The 21,797-nt window shown below is 36.9% G+C and overlaps 3 protein-coding genes across 5 annotated transcripts in view; 2 read left to right on the plus strand and 1 right to left on the minus strand.

The window, feature by feature from the left end:
- LOC105286194 (transcriptional adapter 2B) overlaps positions 1-10,886 on the plus strand; it is a 152,619-nt gene extending 141,733 nt beyond the window's left edge. The window contains exons 3-10 of one of the 3 annotated variants that reach the window (XM_020033920.2): positions 3,755-3,814; positions 3,899-4,040; positions 4,152-4,369; positions 4,457-4,686; positions 4,778-5,013; positions 8,505-8,594; positions 9,977-10,314; positions 10,394-10,886. In XM_020033920.2, coding sequence (XP_019889479.1) covers positions 3,755-3,814; positions 3,899-4,040; positions 4,152-4,369; positions 4,457-4,686; positions 4,778-5,013; positions 8,505-8,594; positions 9,977-10,314; positions 10,394-10,498 — 1,419 coding nt within the window. In that variant the 3' untranslated portion in view covers positions 10,499-10,886. Of the gene's footprint in view, positions 1-3,754; positions 3,815-3,898; positions 4,041-4,151; positions 4,370-4,456; positions 4,687-4,777; positions 5,014-8,504; positions 8,595-9,971; positions 10,315-10,393 lie in introns of those variants that run through there. The other 2 variants (XM_011350959.3, XM_011350960.3) reach the window with 2 other exon arrangements.
- On the minus strand, positions 6,395-7,414 carry LOC113562718 (histone-lysine N-methyltransferase SETMAR-like). The gene has a single exon (XM_026972898.1). It carries the CDS (start codon positions 7,412-7,414, stop codon positions 6,395-6,397), a length of 1,020 nt encoding a protein of 339 aa, XP_026828699.1.
- A 6,967-nt stretch (positions 10,887-17,853) lies between the features above and the next one.
- On the plus strand, positions 17,854-18,877 carry LOC105286195 (ejaculatory bulb-specific protein 3-like). Its single transcript, XM_011350961.3, has 3 exons — positions 17,854-17,959; positions 18,049-18,258; positions 18,531-18,877. Exons 2-3 carry the CDS (start codon positions 18,051-18,053, stop codon positions 18,830-18,832), a joined length of 510 nt encoding a protein of 169 aa, XP_011349263.2. The 5' UTR covers positions 17,854-17,959; positions 18,049-18,050; the 3' UTR covers positions 18,833-18,877.
- The last annotated feature ends 2,920 nt before the right edge of the window (positions 18,878-21,797 follow it).

Consider the following 21,797-nt stretch of genomic DNA (forward strand, 5'->3'; position numbering starts at 1 on the left):
CCATTTGAAATATAAAGTCCTGTAGAGCGGAAAAAAGTTAGAAAAGACAAATGCAAGTTTTTAACTTTTTTCCATTTTCCACAAATGAAGTATAGATAGAAAGAAAGTCCGCTCTACAGGACTTTATATTCAAAATGGAAAAAAGTTAGAAAAGACAAATGCAAGTTTTTAACTTTTTTCCATTTTCCACAAATAAAGTATAGAAAGAAAGTCCGCTCTACAGGACTTTATATTCAAAATGGAAAAAAGTTAGAAAAGACAAATGCAAGTTTTTAACTTTTTTCCATTTTCCACAAATGAAGTATAGATAGAAAGAAAGTCCGCTCTACAGGACTTTATATTCAAAATGGAAAAATGTTAGAAAAGACAAATGCAAGTTTTTAACTTTTTTCCATTTTCCACAAATAAAGTATAGAAAGAAAGTCCGCTCTACAGGACTTTATATTCAAAATGGAAAAAAGTTAGAAAAGACAAATGCAAGTTTTTAACTTTTTGCCATTTTCCACAAATGAAGTATAGATAGAAAGAAAGTCCGCTCTACAGGACTTTATATTCAAAATGGAAAAAAGTTAGAAAAGACAAATGCAAGTTTTTAACTTTTTTCCATTTTCCACAAATGAAGTATAGATAGAAAGAAAGTCCGCTCTACAGGACTTTATATTCAAAATGGAAAAAAGTTAGAAAAGACAAATGCAAGTTTTTAACTTTTTTCCATTTTCCACAAATGAAGTATAGATAGAAAGAAAGTCCGCTCTACAGGACTTTATATTTAAAGTGGAAAAAAGTTAGAAAAGACAAATGCAAGTTTTTAACTTTTTGCCATTTTCCACAAATGAAGTATAGATAGAAAGAAAGTCCGCTCTACAGGACTTTATATTGAAAATGGAAAAAAGTTAGAAAAGACAAATGCAAGTTTTTAACTTTTTTCTATTTTCCACAAATAAAGTATAGATAGAAAGTCCGCTCTACAGGACTTTATATTGAAAATGGAAAAAAGTTAGAAAAGACAAATGCAAGTTTTTAACTTTTTGCCATTTTCCACAAATGAAGTATAGATAGAAAGAAAGTCCGCTCTACAGGACTTTATATTCAAAATGGAAAAAAGTTAGAAAAGACAAATGCAAGTTTTTAACTTTTTGCCATTTTCCACAAATGAAGTATAGATAGAAAGAAAGTCCGCTCTACAGGACTTTATATTCAAAATGGAAAAAAGTTAGAAAAGACAAATGCAAGTTTTTAACTTTTTTCCATTTTCCACAAATGAAGTATAGATAGAAAGAAAGTCCGCTCTACAGGACTTTATATTCAAAATTGAAAAAAGTTAGAAAAGACAAATGCAAGTTTTTAACTTTTTTTCATTTTCCACAAATGAAGTATAGATAGAAAGAAAGTCCGCTCTACAGGACTTTATATTTAAAGTGGAAAAAAGTTAGAAAAGACAAATGCAAGTTTTTAACTTTTTGCCATTTTCCACAAATGAAGTATAGATAGAAAGAAAGTCCGCTCTACAGGACTTTATATTGAAAATGGAAAAAAGTTAGAAAAGACAAATGCAAGTTTTTAACTTTTTTCTATTTTCCACAAATAAAGTATAGATAGAAAGTCCGCTCTACAGGACTTTATATTGAAAATGGAAAAAAGTTAGAAAAGACAAATGCAAGTTTTTAACTTTTTGCCATTTTCCACAAATGAAGTATAGATAGAAAGAAAGTCCGCTCTACAGGACTTTATATTCAAAATGGAAAAAAGTTAGAAAAGACAAATGCAAGTTTTTAACTTTTTTCCATTTTCCACAAATGAAGTATAGATAGAAAGAAAGTCCGCTCTACAGGACTTTATATTCAAAATGGAAAAATGTTAGAAAAGACAAATGCAAGTTTTTAACTTTTTTCCATTTTCCACAAATGAAGTATAGATAGAAAGAAAGTCCGCTCTACAGGACTTTATATTGAAAATGGAAAAAAGTTAGAAAAGACAAATGCAAGTTTTTAACTTTTTTCCATTTTCCACAAATGAAGTATAGATAGAAAGAAAGTCCGCTCTACAGGACTTTATATTCAAAATGGAAAAAAGTTAGAAAAGACAAATGCAAGTTTTTAACTTTTTTCCATTTTCCACAAATGAAGTATAGATAGAAAGAAAGTCCGCTCTACAGGACTTTATATTCAAAATGGAAAAAAGTTAGAAAAGACAAATGCAAGTTTTTAACTTTTTTCCATTTTCCACAAATGAAGTATAGATAGAAAGAAAGCCCGCTCTACAGGACTTTATATTAAAATAGAAAAAAGTTAGAAAAGACAAATGCAAGTTTTTAACTTTTTTCCGTTTTCCACAAATGAAGTATAGATAGAAAGAAAGTCCGCTCTACAGGACTTTATATTTAAAGTGGAAAAAAGTTAGAAAAGACAAATGCAAGTTTTTAACTTTTTGCCATTTTCCACAAATGAAGTATAGATAGAAAGAAAGTCCGCTCTACAGGACTTTATATTGAAAATGGAAAAAAGTTAGAAAAGACAAATGCAAGTTTTTAACTTTTTTCCATTTTCCACAAATGAAGTATAGATAGAAAGAAAGTCCGCTCTACAGGACTTTATATTCAAAATGGAAAAAAGTTAGAAAAGACAAATGCAAGTTTTTAACTTTTTTCCGTTTTCCACAAATGAAGTATAGATAGAAAGAAAGTCCGTTCTACAGGACTTTATATTTAAAGTGGAAAAAAGTTAGAAAAGACAAATGCAAGTTTTTAACTTTTTTCCATTTTCCACAAATAAAGTATAGATAGAAAGTCCGCTCTACAGGACTTTATATTGAAAATGGAAAAAAGTTAGAAAAGACAAATGCAAGTTTTTAACTTTTTTCCATTTTCACAAATGAAGTATAGATAGAAAGAAAGTCCGCTCTACAGGACTTTATATTCAAAATGGAAAAAAGTTAGAAAAGACAAATGCAAGTTTTTAACTTTTTTCCATTTTCCACAAATGAAGTATAGATAGAAAGAAAGTCCGCTCTACAGGACTTTATATTCAAAATGGAAAAAAGTTAGAAAAGACAAATGCAAGTTTTTAACTTTTTTCCATTTTCCACAAATAAAGTATAGAAAGAAAGTCCGCTCTACAGGACTTTATATTCAAAATGGAAAAAAGTTAGAAAAGACAAATGCAAGTTTTTAACTTTTTTCCATTTTCCACAAATGAAGTATAGATAGAAAGAAAGTCCGCTCTACAGGACTTTATATTCAAAATGGAAAAATGTTAGAAAAGACAAATGCAAGTTTTTAACTTTTTTCCATTTTCCACAAATAAAGTATAGAAAGAAAGTCCGCTCTACAGGACTTTATATTCAAAATGGAAAAAAGTTAGAAAAGACAAATGCAAGTTTTTAACTTTTTTCCATTTTCCACAAATGAAGTATAGATAGAAAGAAAGCCCGCTCTACAGGACTTTATATTCAAAATGGAAAAATGTTAGAAAAGACAAATGCAAGTTTTTAACTTTTTGCCATTTTGAATATAAAGTCCTGTAGAGCGGACTTTCTTTCTATCTATACTTCATTTGTGGAAAAGGATTTTTTATTCTGCACAAGCGATAAAGAGAATTTTCGAAACTGCAATTACCATTGCTATAGTGAAAAAATAGTTCACTAGCAACTTCAGCTTCCCCTTAACTCATTTGAGAACTGCTTAGCTTTGAAAGTCTATGAGCAAAAACATATGAATAATGTAATTGTGTATTAATTATTGTGAATTAATTTACAGTGTTTTTCTGCCGGCGCTGAAATTGGTCAACATAAAAATGATCATGCCTACAAGTTTATGGTAATTGTTAATCATAATCAGAGTGCAACTTTGATGCTGTATTTCATACAAGCACTAATGTACTTTTGCATACATAAAACTTAGGACTCTGGTACCATCAGTATATTCAATGGTCGTGGTAATTGGACAGCTAGGGAACAGCTTAGGCTTCTGGACGCTATCGAACAATTTGGATTCGGAAATTGGGAGGATATTAGTAAACATATCGAAACGCGTACATCAGAGGGTAATTTAATAGACTTGTTTTATAAGTATCACGCAGGAAACCCATAAAGGATGGGGATCAGAAAATGTCTGCGATGTGTAACATTTTTTGAAAGAATTTCTGTTATTACAGAGGCAAAGGAAGAATACATTGCCAGATATCTCAATGGCAATATTGGAAAACATACATGGCCACCTACGGAGAGCTATGTACCAAATGTTACGGATCAAACTAAGTCGGATCACGGTCCTCTATCGCCTGATCTCACATACAGATTACCACCATTGGACATTACCCAGGAAGAGGCCGCACAATTGGGCTACATGCCTCAGCGAGATGATTTTGAGAGAGTAATGAGAATCACATTTGACGATTTCACTTCTCTGATTTTCTTTTTAAATGTGATTTGATAAACACGACGCTCCCTCCTTTTTCAGGATTACAACCACGAAGCCGAATCTCTCGTTTCTTCATTATTCTTAGATCCTGACGAGGATGACAATCTTGATATAGCACTGAAGTTGGCACAAGTTGATATGTATACGAATCATCTGCGAGAGCGAGCCAGACGGAAACGTGTTGTGAGAGATTACCAGCTTGTGTCGGCGTTCTTTGCGGCGTCTAGAAAAGACAAGGGAAGAAAAAGGAAACGAACGAAGGAGGAAAAGTACGGATTCACAGAAATACGAATGTACATGAGTATACACGAGTTATCTTATCAAATAGATTTTTATTTGATTTCCTCTCGTTTGACGCAGAGAATTTAGGGACAGAATGCGCGTGTTTGCACAGTTCTACACAGCACAAGAGCACGAACAGTTCCTAGCAAATCTCGAGAGGGAAAGAGAATTGCGTTTACGACTCTCGGAACTTTATCGATATCGTGAGAATGGTATTACGAGGCACGAAGAATGCGCGCACTTCGAGCAAGTGCTTGCGCAAACGCAGAAACAAAACGACACGGCGGACCACTGGACAGAAAAGAAATCTGTAAGTATGTATTTTTATTCGCGTAGTTTTCCTTTCATTTATGGCACCGTAAAATAAGAATATACTTAAAGAAAGTATTTCTCATATGTACTCGTAAAAGCTAGGAAGACTTAAATATTAAAAGTGATACTTTTTATCGAGCGTTTTTTACCAAATTTCATTTTTACCAAACACTGAATACTCACTATTGATGTATGATGTCGCTATGAGATACAAACTTTACACAGAAAATATGTTGGACAATTTTTTGTATAGCACACTTTTTGTGTTTCAGCTCTTTCCAATTACGTTTATATTGTAACGTGTAGATGAATACTTAATTGTAACTTTATTATTATGTGAATTTTTAACTTTTGCGTATTTATACGTATGTGTACTGTTAAATTTGCTTCCTTATGTATCAATATGTTATACGTATAGATTTTTACACTTGTTATTTCTGACAACAATGAATCGTCGTTGGATAATTTTAAACTAGATTTTTTATAACGACGCATGCACACGTGATACGATAAAAACAATAATTTACATGTAGGAAATTATTTGAGACATTTCTCATATTTGCCCCCCCCCCCCCTCTTGTTCTCTTCGTACATTTATACAGGGTGTCCGAAATAAAGTAACTCAGACGGAAAGTACAGGTAGATAGGAGTAAACCGAGAAGAAAAGTCAAATACTATTTTTCGAAATTCGCAATAGTTATTAAGTTATTAACATATACGTTTGAGCCAATAAACGCGCTGAAAGCGTTAGGCCGGACTCGGGAGATAGAGCGAGGGGCGGAGTCGAGAAAAGTGGGGCGAGGGGGGAACCGCGAGCGACTCGCGAAGCGCGGCGCGTGACATACGATACCGCGCCGAGAATCTATTATGTATTTGTGCTTTCCGTACGTTGCCGACGAGGAAACAATAATTTTCCAGCGCGGTGTTTTTAATAGCAAGGAAATGATACGCCATCATTTCCACACCACCTGGCGGTAGATAGCTCGGTGCGTTTTTTTATAGTGATTTCCCCGGTAGGCCTAATCCACTCTCATTATTTAATTCGATTAATTTAATTTAATTGTTCCAAATGTCGTCCCCTTTCTCGTACGCAGAGGTCGGCTCGAACACGACGCACTGGAATTCCTCTCGTATTATGCACGAGACACCCCGTTTCACGCAATTGTTGTACAGTGCGAAAAATTGTACGAGATGTTGGATAATATGCACGCCCAGGAAATCGTTAGGCATAAATCCGAGCCGCGAGACGCGCATTTTCGCCTGCTAGCTCATAAGCCACTATCATATTCGTATACTCTTCCGTAGTATTGGGTCATTAAGTATGAAACTTTACAAATAGAACATAAACTTTTGCATTTTTTGGCACATGGACATGATTTATTTTCAATCGAAGTATGCGCCCATGTTATCTACACGCTTCTGCCATTTTAGTGGTAGTTGGTCTATGCCTCTACTATAGAAGCCAGGAGTACGGGAATCGATGAAGTCGCGGAAGGCTGTTTCGACTGCCTGTTGAGAATTGAAGAATTGTCCCACCAAGAAGTTGTCCAAATTCCGGAAGAAGTGATAGTCGGTAGGTGATAGATCTGGTGAATATGGTGGATGGCGGAGAGTTTCCAATTCCAACTCCCGTAGCTTTGCCACGGTCAGTCGTGCAGTGTGCGGTCGAGCATTATCATGCAACAGGATTGGCATTGACCGATTGACCAATTTCGGTTGTTTAATAGCAAGTTGTTGCATCATTTCGTCCAGTTGCTTGCAATATACTTCAGCCGTTATCGATGTACCAGGTTTCATAAAGTTGTAGTAGATAACACCTGACCTGGACCACCAAACAGTCACCATATGCTTCTTCTGTGTAACGTTGGGTTTCGCGTGATGTCTCGGTGGTTCATCAGCGTTCAACCACTGATGTGAGCGTTTACGATTGTCGTAGAGTGTCCACTTTTCATCGCAGGTGACAATTCGATTAAAAAAAGATTCATTTTTGTGACGGGAAAGCAAAGAAAGGGAAGCCTCTAGACGTTGCGCCTGCTGCGCATCGGTCAATTCGTGCGGGACCCATTTGTCCAACTTCTTTATCTTACCAATTGCAGCTAAATGAACCAATATGGTGGGTATGGAAACATTGAATATCGATGCCAATTCACGTGTACTTTGAGATGGATCGGACTCTACTACGGCTCTCGAGTGATCATTATCCACCTTCGTCTTTGGTCTTCCACGTGGCTCATTAGCGAGGCTGAAATCTCCATCTCTGAAGTTTTTGAACCAATTGCCCACCGTTGCTTTAGTAGTTGAACCTTCACCAAATACAGCGTTGATATTACGAGCTGTCTCCGACACTGTGGTTCCACGGCGGGACTCATATTCATAAATCACACGAATTTTGGACTTTTCCATGGTTCTATAAAAAAGAATCCACCAATAAAACTAATGAAGATATTTGAACAAACAAATATGACATTTGAAGAGCGAACATACATCTATCACACTAACCTAACCTGATACTGACGTCTAGCGCCAAATTTGAGGTAACAAATGTTAAAGATGGCGCTTTTACATTTGTAAAGTTTCATACTTAATGACCCAATATATCGCATCGTCGCTGTCTAACACCTCGAACACTTCGAATATCTTGAACACGAGCTTATACGCGACTGTACAAGAAAATATCGTGTAGGCAGAACATGACTTTCAATTGACTTTCAGCAACTGTAGACAAAACACGAACATTGTTTGCTGCCTGATGGCTCGCGGGAATCTCGGTTCGAGGTATTCGAGGTGTTCGAAGTGCTAAACAGCGATATTATCCAACATATCGTACAATTTTTCGCGCGGTACAAAAATTGAGACGCACCGTGCCACGCGCGATATTGCACGAAGAGCCGACCTCTGCGTACGAGAAAGGGGACGACACTTGGAACAATTCAATTAAATTAATCGAATTAAATAATGAGAGTGGATTAGGCCTACCGGGGAAATCACTATAAAAAAACGCACCGAGCTATCTACCGCCAGGTGGTGTGGAAATGATGGCGTATCACTTCCTTGCTATTAAAAACACCGCGCTGGAAAATTGTTTCCTCGTCGGCAACGTACGGAAAGCACAAATACATAATAGATTCTCGGCGCGGTATCATGTGTCACGCGCCGCGCTTCGCGAGTCGCTCGCGGTTCCCCCCTCGCCCCACTCTTCTCGACTCCGCCCCTCGCTCTATCTCCCGAGTCCGGCCTAACGCTTTCAGCGCGTTTATTGGCTCAGACGTATATGTTAATAACTTAATAACTATTGCGAATTTCGAAAAATAGTATTTGACTTTTCTTCTCGGTTTACTCCTATCTACCTGTACTTTCCGTCTGAGGTACTTTATTTCGGACACCCTGTATGTACCGTGTAAAAGATAGGGTGTTCAAAGCCTTAACTATATCGTAATACACTAGCTTTTGCTTCTTTTTAACTAATTCTATTGTTTGTGGTGCGTGTTGCCAGGCATTTGTGAACAGATTGTATCAGTTTGCATTTCACTTAGGGCAGCAGTGGGCCGTCCACGCCAATACACCGCCACACCTCAAAAAGAAGGTAAGAGATTGCATCTCGAAATTGTATTAAATCTTGTTGACTTTTGTAGTTTCTATGTCTCGTGATTACACATGCATTGAAACTACTTGTCAACTTGTCGTTGTTTCTATTAATTATTATGTAAAATTTCTGCTCGAATCATGAATATAAATCATGAACGGACTGTGTCTCTGTGTCAGGCTCTGGTAGGCGATTGATTCTTAAACATTTTTCATTTCCTGATGAGAGTTGCGACATGGAGCTTAACCCTTTGCCTGTAAACGTTTTTATGGCACCTTTATCCTGTAAACGGGGGTCATTTACGTCCACCTCATTAAAAAATAGGTTAGACTGTTTTAAAAAATCTGAAACAATTCGTATAGTTATATTGACTCTTCTATTTTGTAATCAATCGGAAAACCAAGTAAAAAATAGTTTGTTTAAACAATGTGTTTATGTAAACAAAGTAAAACACGGAAAACGTACTATTTTGTTTAAAAAATTATAATTTGGGGACAAATTATCGAAATACAAAAATCAAACGGGAAATTAAAGCGTAAGGATAATACTTTTAATAAAAAAATATTGCAATATGGCACAATAAAAAAAAAGCTTAATTTTTGAGCATGAATAAAGCATTTTTAAAACATTTGTTTAAGCATGCAAATACAAGTATTTTACAAGAAAATCAATACTTTTTTATTTTAATGTTATTTTATTCACAAAAATAGTTTGAGTAAAGAATATTTACATATAAAAATTGTTGATATGAGAAAAAATAATTATTAAAATAATTATGTTTTACTGCTAAAAAGTGTACTTACACTAAAGATTTTGTCTTGAAACTTATTTTCTAATAATATATATTACAAATCTTTATAAAAAATGTAAAAAGAGTTGATGAAAAAGTCACTCACCTACACACTTGGTATACGTTAACTGTAAACGGGGGTCGTTTACGTCCAGACGCAATTCGAGCTGCTTGCTGTACTGGCTGTATGTGGACTAAGCTTACTAAACTTGGGGAGTGTGTACACTGTCTGGATAGAATTTTACACGACATAGTCCAAGGCGGCTCCCTTCCTCCGTTTTTAAGGTACCGAAGATAGTCGCTTTCGGCCGGACATAAACGACCCCCGTTTACAGGCAAAGGGTTAATATTTCAGCCATGATCACCTAAAATTTAAAGGCGCTAGCATATTTGCATCATTAATTTTGACGTTAATTCTAACAATATCTTATTAACGGTTGTCAACAAAATTCTTCATACTGAATTCTGATGGAAAATAAAAAAGACGCCAAAGTGAAGCACCGCAAAACATTAGAGTTAAGTTGAGATATGTGTAGATACGAAAGAGAGAGTCAAAGGATATTGTGCGCATGCTTTTCTTTGTATAGAGAAGAAGAAAAAAGTTACTCTTCCATCGACCGAAAATACACTATAAAGCAAGATTTGCCCAGCATCTCCACGATCAATCAAGCCAGTCACAATCGGACGACGACTCCGGCCAATCAGTCGGTGGAGCCGGATAGCAATCCAAACACTTCCAGTCAGCCAACTTCCAGTCCCAGTTCCTCGCAAGAGAAGAGTTGCAGTGGTGGTGCTATTCCTATACAACAAGAGCGGGACATAGAATTAGAAGCTGCGTCGCATCTTTTAACGAAGCAAGAAAAATCCCTGTGTATTCAACTTGATCTAAAACCGACTCAGTATTTGACACAAAAGACGCTATTATTGCAAGTAAGTGATGAAGGGTCGACTACATTCCTCTTTAATATCGCAACTGTTACAATACTTTGCTAATACTTTAACATTGCAGGAATATTTGAACGGTAATAGAAGATCGAACATTGTACCTCAGTCCGAACCGGAAAGCAAAATTCTTCATTATTTAGTAACCAACGGTTGGATCGCAGCCAATTGATGAAATGTAAAAATGTACGACCACTTTGCCATTCTAAGTCATCTCTAATCTTGTAAGCGAAGTCTTAGGTATAATTAGAATTGGAGTCTGGTGTAATTAACACGTAGAGCAGGAGGAAAGAGGGAGAAAGAGTGAGAGTAAGTGACTGAGCAAGCGAGTGAACGAACGAATGAGAGCGAGCGAGCGAGCGAGGAAAAGAATGAAAGAGAGTGCGTGCATGTTGGTGCATATCGCTGCTGGTTCTTCTTTTGTACAGTCATATTTAGTGTTACATCACGCAATCTATTGTCCAATATAGGATAAAATAAATTCCTAGTTGGGCGCACACAGGTGTGTTCAGTGTCTACGATGAATCTGGCGATGCATTTAGGCTGATTTATTATTAAAATTATAAATTCTCGCCAGTTTTTAAGGCGATGCTGGAGTGACCAGGGAATTTCTTCGCGATGGCGCTGCCATTTGCACAATAAAATGCTTTTTATAAAAATTTGGCCAGTTGTACGCACAAAATTGCACTCGTCCGCACTCGGGATAAAATAAAGGAATATAATGAAGCTTTCGAAGTGACTTTAGAAGCGTAATAAAAGAGAACGGTTTATTCTTGATTCTGTAAAGGAAAATAAACCGTTCTCTTTTATTACGCTTCTAAAGTCACTTCGAAAGCTTCATCATATTCCTTTATTTTATCCCGAATGTGGACGAGTGCAATTTTGTGCGTACAACTTGCCAAATTTTTATATTGAGCATTTTAATTGTCATTTTTGAGCAAATGGCAACACTGTTTCACTCGATATAGAACACAGAAAATAAAATGAGTAATTTAATTAATTACAATAAACAGTAATTAATTATGGAAGAAGATCAAGATATATGCTTGATGTCAATGCGTGATCATTTGCTTTATTTGATTTGTCACTTTCACCAATTGGACGTTACTTGAGAGAATCTCTTGACACTGCCTATGTACAGCCATTGAACATATTGCTCAATTAATTCTTCTGCTGCGTTATTTTTGTGTACTGATCACGCTCGTCGAACGTTCTATCTGTTTAAAATTTTATTTGTTACCATATTTGACAATAAGGAAGTACTGAGATTATTGAAAAATCCCTATTTCGGAATTGTGAAACGCAAAGCAGCACACCAAAAAAAAACGTGTTGAAGTTTTTTTAAGCCAGTGTAGTTGGGTAGTTTCAGGAAAGTATTAAAACTGACTATTCTATTGTTAGACGAATATACAGGGTGGCCCATTTTAATTTATACAGTCGATTTTTTAAAAAACTAAGAGATACGAAAAAATGTTTCAGACAGACATGTCACGATTTCGAGGGGGACATAAGATGATACCATTGGTTTGACCTTGAATAGTCGTTTGAAGGTCACGCGAAGATCACCTTCAATTTTTTTAATTGAAACCCCAACTTTTTATTGCAGATTCTTATTCTCCATCGAAAAGTAAGTAACTTTTGTCTGAAACATTTTTCCGAAAAATGTCATCTTATGTCCTTAAAATGATCTTCAAGATGAGTTTTGAGGACATTTTAAGGACATAAGATGACATTTTTCGGAAAAATGTTTCAGACAAAAGTTACTTACTTTTCGATGGAGAATAAGAATCTGCAATAAAAAGTTGGGGTTTCAATTTAAGAAATTGAAGGTGATCTTCGCGTGACCTTCAAACGACTATTCAAGGTCAAACCAATGGTATCATCTTATGTCCCCCTCGAAATCGTGACATGTCTGTCTGAAACATTTTTTCGTATCTCTTTTAGTTTTTTAAAAAATCGACTGTATAAATTAAAATGGGCCACCCTGTATATATCACAATTAATATATTGATGCGTTGAATTAATGCAAACTATGATGTGATGTGTATCAGAGACTTCCTATTACATAAGAATTTTAGCGATATTATGATAAATCGACTGACCACGCATATACAATGTATGAAATATGTTTATTGTCACGTAAATTATATGCGAGACACAATTACGTACGCAGTTGTGTGATACTTTATGAATGAAGGGTCCTTTTATTCGCACGAGAGAATTCCTTATTGACGAAGAATGGTACAAATTCCGTTGCGCAACATCGGTAACGCGAGAGATGTATGATACTAGATAATTTATCTATTGCCTTCGTAGCATTTGTACATGCAAGGACATGGTGGTTCTTGTTAACTGTACTTTAAAGCACAAAGAATTACAATTTCACTGCGTATATCGAGCGCTATCTTTACCGTCGTCAACGATGCTTAAAAACTGAACGCTCGATTACAAAAAGATTTACGTATTACAAGACAAGCTTTAAGAGCGTAAAATTACTTCCCACCACTTTGTATAGGAACCAAAGGTTATGAAAATGATGCTTGAGAATTATTTCTCAAAAAGAAATAATTATTCTTCAACTGTATGAATAAGCTAAATTCTGCAACACTCGAGTGTATGTTGCGAGTCTTCAGAAAAAGCCATCCGTCGAAACGTTTACTTCTTGCGTTGGTATACTGTGAGTATACAACCGAGGATCAACTGATGTAATTTTTATTTTGAGAAAGTATTCGAAAGGTATGTTCTTTGAACGGTATCGAATGCGTACGCTTTTATGTTACTTATCTGTGAGGGACATACTGAAAGTAGGAAATAGAAACTTAGGTATATTAATGTACCGTCAAACGAGTTTTATTTATATCAGTCTTTCCCGAGATATTCACGCTTATTAAAATTTACGTACGTAGATTTAAGTAGGAACATGACAGGACGAGGTTTATAGGTCCTACGATGATGTAGAACGCGGAGAAAGAGCCTATTCTATTTGTACATAAGACGATTAAAGACCTACTCAGGTGTAAGTAGATAAACAAATTCTATATCTCCAGATCTTCTGTTGAAAGAAGCGTTTGTATGATAGAGCGATGCTGCCTCGACCACGAACAGTTCGCTCATATTTTGTATAGGTAATAAGAACAAATACCTCCTCCACGTTTATCCGACTATATTTGACGATGCATAATTGATTGTATTATTACTGACTGCTTCCTCTTAAGCTTTGCGTATCAAGATTGCTGGTTAAGAATTTTATCACTGCGTGATATGTGTAAGATGTTGATATATTTTAGCTCGTAGGGCTTTACCACTGAGATCCCAAGACGATAAGAATCTTACGTACGGAACAATTGTAGTCGGATAAAGAACGATGTAGAGCTTCGAGCATGATAAATTTTATCCGTATAACATTGACGCAATCGTGTTATACCGTGCACACTATTTTCTCAATAGAGCAACAAAGGAACTTTACAACCCACAAAGTATGATGTACTCCGACGTGGATATTCATCGAATTAAGAAATAAACTGTGCGATATTTTCGTTTAAAAACATTGTCATCATTCGTGACGTCGCTCCAGCATCTTCCATCTCCACTCACTGAGCGAGTGTGAATAAATTGACGTCGATCGCGTGCGAGGTGTACTCGATGATATAAGTTTCGAGAATTCTCTTATTTGCTGCTTAACGTCATACGAGTAATGTCAACGATACTGAGTCATTATTGACCAATCAGTTCTTGGCTGGATGATTAATGCCTTCATACATACTGCCTTTCCTCGAACTAATTAATTATACTTTCGCTGGTGAAGTAAACTAGCGACGTTTGTTTCGGTTTGAGAATGTAATTCCGCGAGTTGCATTATTTTCATGGACGAAATTTTTCATCATCGTCGTGCAAAAATTTCAGATTCGTGTATTCAAAACAATGTTCAGATTAGGCCCACAGAAGTCCGTATTTTTCAAAATATACATTCAAATTTGACGAAAAACAACTCATTATTAATGCAGCTGTTTTTGATTAGTTTACATGCGGAGTTCTCAGAGAGCTCGACTTACACGGACTAAATAAAGAATTTCATAAAGAATATATCGGGTTGGCCAAAAAGTAATTGCGTTTTTTTTTTATATAAATAAAAGGCGAATTTTTCATGGGAAACAAAAACTTTATTAAACAATATATTGTCCATTTTGTTTGATTATCTTTTGCCATTTTTCAGGCAACTTCAAGATTCCGCGCTCAAAAAAGTTCTTATCTTTTTCAGCAAAAAACTATTCCAACAACGATTTCATATCCTCATCAGCAGTAAAGGTTTTACCGTTCAAGGCGTTTTGCAAAGAACGAAACAAATGGTAATCCGATGGCGCCAGGTCTGGCGAATATGGTGGATGTGGTAACATCATGGTAACACATCCCATCCAAGCTGCAACAATTTTTCACGAGTGACCAAACTTGTACGTGGTCTAGCGTTATCGTGGTGAAACACAACACCTTTGCGATTCACCAATCCTCGACGTTTCTGTTTAATGGCATCATTTAATTTATCCAGTTGACGACAGTATACGTCTGAATTAATGGTTTGATTCCTCGCAAGCAGCTCAAAATACACAATACCTTTAAAGTCCCACCAGACTGACAGCATAATCTTTCTTTGGTGAATATCTGCTTTTCAAGTGCTTCGAGCAGGTTCATCACGCTTGCTCCACGATCTTTTTCGTTTGACGTTGTTGTAGACGATCCATTTTTCGTCGCCTGTTATCATGCGTTTCAAAAATCGATCATTTTCCTCACGTTTCAAAAGAGAATCGCAGGTGTCAATACGCTTAGTGAGATGAATTTCTTTCAGCTCATGTGCTACCCAAATATCGAGCTTACTAATGTATCCGAGTCGTTTTAAATGGTTTTCAACACTCGATTTCGATATGTTAAGATTCTCAGCAATCTCTCGTGTCGTTAAACGCCGATTGGAATCGACAGTGCCTTTATTTGGTCATCATCAATTTCGATTGGCCTTCCTGAGCGTGGTGCATCTTTCACATTAAAATCTGCAGATCGAAATTTAGTAAACCAATTTTGACACTGCCGCAGTTTTAAAGCATCTTCGCCATATACATGACATAACTTTTTATGAGCTTGCACAGCGTTTTTCCCTTTTCGGAAGTAATAAAACAAAATATGACGAAAATGTTCTTTTTGATTTTCCATTTTGAAATCGACGGCAAACAAACAATCGTTAACGAAATCGCGTACTTTCTTTTCCTAAAACAAGCTTGAACTGTGAATTGTTAAGGGGGGAGCCTGCTTTAGAACGCTGAAAATAAGGTATATTGTACGAATTGTTTTTGGAGAAACTATACAGCGGATCATTATAAAACTTTGATGCATTTATTAGTACACGTTTAAAGATAAAAAAATTATTTTTTGATTTGAATATATCGCCTGTGGAGGTCGTCCTGGAGAAATCTTAGTGCAGCCGCGTCGCCGGCATTGCAAATTGGTGAGCATTCTCCTGCCTCCAAATTTCATCCAAACTGAAAAATTGAAATATTTTCTCGTTATTTATGAATTCCCATCGTCGATGAACCTTTAATATTCATAAAAACATTAAGTTAAACAATTATTTTTGCATGAAAAAGTTCAAAAACTTTGCCTAAAAATCGTACTTTTGTGTTCTAAGCTCCACCATTTTGGCACTTTTCAACTTCTTTCTTCTCTCTTTGGTTCATCGACGATGGGAATTCATAAATAACGAGAAAATATTTCAATTTTTCAGTTTGGATGAAATTTGGAGGCAGGAGAATGCTCACCAATTTGCAATGCCGGCGACGCGGCTGCACTAAGATTTCTCCAGGACGACCTCCACAGGCGATATATTCAAATCAAAAAATAATTTTTTTATCTTTAAACGTGTACTAATAAATGCATCAAAGTTTTATAATGATCCGCTGTATAGTTTCTCCAAAAACAATTCGTAAAATATACCTTATTTTCAGCGTTCTAAAGCAGGCTCCCCCCTTAAGGGCATGCTGGAGTTGGTAGTGAACTATTTTTTCACTATAGCAATGGTAATTGCAGTTTCGAAAATTCTCTTTATTGCTTGTGCAGAATAAAAAATCCTTTTCCACAAATGAAGTATAGATAGAAAGAAAGTCCGCTCTACAGGACTTTATATTCAAAATGGAACAAAGTTAGAAAAGACATGCAAGTTTTTAACTTTTTGCCATTTTGAGTATAAAGTCCTGTAGAGCGGACTTTCTTTCTATCTATACTTCATTTGTGGAAAAGGATTTTTTATTCTGCACAAGCAATAAAGAGAATTTTCGAAACTGCAATTACCATTGCTATAGTGAAAAAATAGTTCACTACCAACTCCAGCATGCCCTTAAGGGGGGAGCCTGCTTTAGAACGCTGAAAATAAGGTATATTTTACGAATTGTTTTTGGAGAAACTATACAGCGGATCATTATAAAACTTTGATGCATTTATTAGTACACGTTTAAAGAGAAAAAAATTATTTTTTGATTTGAATATATCGCCTGTGGAGGTCGTCCTGGAGAAATCTTAGTGCAGCCGCGTCGCCGGCATTGCAAATTGGTGAGCATTCTCCTGCCTCCAAATTTCGTCTGAACTGAAAAATTGAAATATGTTCTCGTTATTTATGAATTCCCATCGTCGATGAACCAAAGAGAGAAGAAAAAAGTTGAAAAGTGCCAAAATGGTGGAGCTTAGAACACAAAAGTACGATTTTTAGGCAAAGTTTTTGAACTTTTTCATGCAAAAGTAATTGTTTAACTTAATGTTTTTATGAATATTAAAGGTTCATCGACGATGGGAATTCATAAATAACGAAAAAATATTTCAATTTTTCAGTTTGGGTGAAATTTGGAGGCAGGAGAATGCTCACCAATTTGCAATGCCGGCTGCGCTAAGATGCCTCCAGGACGACCTCTACAGGCGATATATTCAAATAAAAAAATAATTTTTTTATCTTTAAACATGTACTAATAAATGCATCAAAGTTTTATAATGATCCGCTGTATAGTTTCTCCAAAACAATTCGTAAAATTATACCTTATTTTCAACGTTCTAAAGCAGGCTCCCCCCTTAACCTACATAATGAATTTGCGGTTTAGAATGAAGTTAGTTACATTTCAAGACATGTATGTCCATCTATTGCGAAAAAACGCAATTACTTTTTGGCCAACCCAATACATATGATATGCATTATAATGCGCGATTACGGATTTAAAATTTAAATTGAAAGCAATCATCCGGATGCCTTCTGGACAGCTTTTTCCACTCCAAAAAAATGGAAAAAAAAATTCTATCGCACATTATTGTAACAAAAACGATTCGCTGGAGATGAAGCTGTATGTTGAACTCCACCTTTCATCTCCCCGAGCGAAAAGCGAGGGAAGAAAAAGAATCTGATCGAACGTCACTAGAGTCATCGACGACAACGATAATGATTTCCTGCGACAAGTGTAAAGGTGAAGGTGCCAGGTGATGAGATAAATGAATAAATTTCGCAGAACGAATCGGTATCGTTCCCACTACGCAATTATACGCGCGTATATAAACTCCGTGCCGCGCGTATAATCCGCAGGATTGCATCTAGTCGTTCGAGTCTAGCGTTCAGGTGAGCACCCATCGCACTCGTGACGTGAGATTTTCGGAATCGGATAGCTGCTCATGACAATTTTGCTCAGACACGCGTGCATTTTACAGCCATGAAGTTCGCGGTGGTGTGTCTACTCGCTGTCATCGCCGTTGTCCACGTGTCTGCACAACCGGCCAAAGACGGGGAGTACACTCATAAATATGATAACATCGATGTGGACCAGATTCTACATAACGATCGATTATTGAATCGTTACGCCGATTGCGTGTTGGAGAGAAACAAGGGCAGGTGCCCTCCTGAAGCTATCGAATTGAGAAGTAAGTATCGTACAGTGTTCGATCAGTTGCGAATTAAAATTACGAAATCTCAATAGGCCAATGGATCAATTGAATCAAAATGATAAAAAACGGACCTCCACCCCGAAGTCTGATATTTCTCTGGAGGTGCAGAACTTTCAGTTTGTGAACTTCAATGAATTCGTTACGACGCTATCAGATAGATCGTGTTAATTGATAGATTGATTTATTATTATTATTGTTTGATATCATTGAAGAAATAATAATTACTGATTACGATTTCCGTATTGTAGAAGTTCTAGGCGAAGCGCTAGAAACCGAATGCGCGAAATGCTCAGAGCACCAGAGGGAAATGACGAAGAAGGTGATACGATTTCTGGTGGAAAACAAGAGGGACGTATGGACCGCTCTGAAGGCGAAGTACGATCCGGATGGAAAATTCGCTCAGCGCTACGAAGGAAATGGCGAGGAAAGAAGGCGTGCAGATATGAGCGAGGGAAAAAGAGAGGTGGAAAATACGTTACCACGTTATTGCGATGCAATGTTGATGGCTTTACCGTCCTTCTGCTGGCGAATTGACGCAATTGAAATGTAACGCGTGATTAACGTGTCACGCACGTATGCGAATAAAATATTGGTCTAGAGTAGATGCGTCACGATGTATATTCCGCACGCGTACATCTCCGATGGTATTCTCCGTAGTCCGTCCTACGCAAAATCCTTCAGCGTTTCCCTCACCCGAATCCTAATGTGTCGATTCTGCTTGCGCGTGCAAAGGACTCCAACGCAAGAGCACTTGTCATTGAGGAAAATTCCGCCTGCGGCATAGTAAGACAAAAAGCTTCCTTCAACGAGCGTCGATCGTGTCGAGTACAGGAAAACATTTACGAGTCGACTTTTTCTGATTCCGCCGTCATACATCTAGATCTCCGATTAAGCGCCAATTACGCAAATGTCCTGAATTGTATTGGGTCGTCCGGAAAATTCGTGCCGACTTTGAAGGAAAATTCAAAGGCAACATTTTTTTATGTCGATAAATATTTATTGACTTATGTATGCACCGTTTTGTTTCACAACCTTTGTCCATCTTTCACGCAACGTGAAGATTCCATTCTCCCAGAACTTCTTAGGTTTCTCGACGAAAAACTCCTCAAGGTGGTTTTTATGTCGATCAAAGAGTTGAAGTTCTTGCCGCTAAGAGAATTTGCAAAGACCTAAATAAGTGAAAGTCTGAAGGTGCAATGTCTGGTGAATACGGTGGGTGAGGTAGCACATCCCAGCCAAACTCCAACAATTTTTGTCGGGTAGTCAAAGAAACATGAGTCTGGCATTGTCCTGATGGAACACGACGCCCTTCCTATTAGCTAATTCTGGACGTTTTTCCTGAATCGCTGTCTTTAATTCGTCCAGTTGCGAGGCAGTACTTATCTGCATTTATCGTTTGGTTGTGTGGTAGGAGCTCATAATATAGGATTCCTTCCAATCCCACCAAACACAGAGCATGACTTTTTTGGATGAAGGCCGGCTTTCGGAGTGGTTAATGCTGGTTCATTTCGCTTACCCCAGGATCTTTTTCGTTCTACATTGTTGTAAATGATCCATTTTTCGTCACCCGTCACTAATTGCTTCAAAAATGGTACGTTTCGTTGCGCTTGTACAGCGAGTCGCAGATGGAAATGCGATCCATTAAATTTTTTCGGCCAAATTATGCGGAACCCATACATCATAGCGACTTACGTAACCAAGCTTCACTACATGATCGTGGACAGTGGTTTTCGATATTTTCAGTATCTCTGCTAATTCACGTGTCGTGTAGCGCGGGTTATTCTCGATCAGTGTCTTGATTTGGTCATCATCAGTAGTAGAGGGTCTGCCGAGCGTTCTTGGTCTTTAAGGTTAAAATCACCAGCTCTAAACTTAGCGAACCACTTACGTACGGTTCTTTCAGCTAAAGCGCCTTCTCCGTAAACAGAACATATCGAATTTGTTGCCTGTGAGGCATTTTTGCCTTTCGGTAATAGAAAAGCATCAAGTGTCTAAAATGTTCTTTGTTTCTTCCATCTTCAAAAGAGTACAAAACTGACACGAATCAATTTATCTGAAACAACTTTTTCCTAAAGATGCGTTGAAATGTCACCTTAAGCATATGTATAAAATCGTATGTTTTCAGTAACATTGATATATTCAGACATGTTCAACGCCATCTATTAAAAATCGGCACGAACTTTCCGGACGACCATAATATGAAATATCAGAAACGTAAAGTAAAACGTATCAACGATACTGATTCTGATATTTCATAAGTCAACTTTGGAATTGTAAATTAAGATAATTACAAAATATTTGTTCGTTTAAGGATTTAATTTCTCTAGCGAGTGTTGACGAAGAAAAATTGCGTCAAACGTCGTACTCGTCGGTGTCGTCATCCGTTCCCGAATGTCCGTGCAGGCGTGGCAGGTTTGGCCGACGTCGTCCCAACATTCGGGACAATGGACAAAGGACATCCGGCGTCGTACACTACGAAACTGCGGGCCTCCGCGCGCTCCACCTCGCCGCAGACAGACACTTGCGACGCGCCAGGCGAAGAATTCAGCCAGCCGCAAAGCACCGCGCACGCGCAGCGCTGGGCAGCCGGCGATCCATATGATACTCCAGTCGACAGACTGCCTGACCAGGGCCTGATCTTGGCCGCACAAACTGCGTCAGAGACAAATCAAGATCGATAATGTATACAGGGTGATTCGTATAAAGTGACCGATTAATTATTAGTGAAATTTGAACTATGAAAAAGAGTTTATACCGATAATTTCGGTACAAAGGGGACACCATATAACGGATACGATTGTTTATGAGTGAGGCGTTGAGACGTTTCAAAGTCAACTTCTTTTTTTAATGGGATGCTGTATTTTTATTTTATAGGATAGTAGCCCTTTTAATATAAATTCAATGATACATTACATAAAAACATTCAAGTCAATCAAGGCCAAAATACATGATAAATAAAATTCAAATGTATGATCTGTATATCCGTCCGTCGTTCGCTTTGGCTCTCAGTATGTCTAGGTCTATGTTTATGAGCTGTTTCCTTGAAACTGCCATCATAATGTTATTATTACGAAGATTGTAAGGACAAGTGATGCTTACAAACGTTGCGAGTGCAAAGCAACGCAGCCTTAGTATGAGATTAGTCGTAGCACTGAACGTAATGGCTAATTACAATAATTCACAAATTGTAGACATTATAACTTTTGGGTAATGTGGAAAAAGTGCAGCTGAAACTGCAAGAGTATTTACTGTAACATATCCAGATCGACATAGCATAGTGCCCGTTCAATATTACGGATTATATCACGAGCAAGACAAATTCATCTGTGTCGTCGAGTTCAAGGTGAAAACTTTGAAATTTATTGTGAGGAACAGAAATACAGATCATACATTGAATTTTATTCTATCATGTATTTTTGGCCTTGATTGACCTTGAATGCTTTTATTGTAATGTATCATTAAATTTATATTAAAAAGACTACATTCTATAAAATAAAAATACAGCATCCCATTAA

This window comes from Ooceraea biroi, chromosome 10 (assembly GCF_003672135.1).
Source record: "Ooceraea biroi isolate clonal line C1 chromosome 10, Obir_v5.4, whole genome shotgun sequence".
Classification (NCBI taxonomy): domain Eukaryota; kingdom Metazoa; phylum Arthropoda; class Insecta; order Hymenoptera; family Formicidae; genus Ooceraea; species Ooceraea biroi.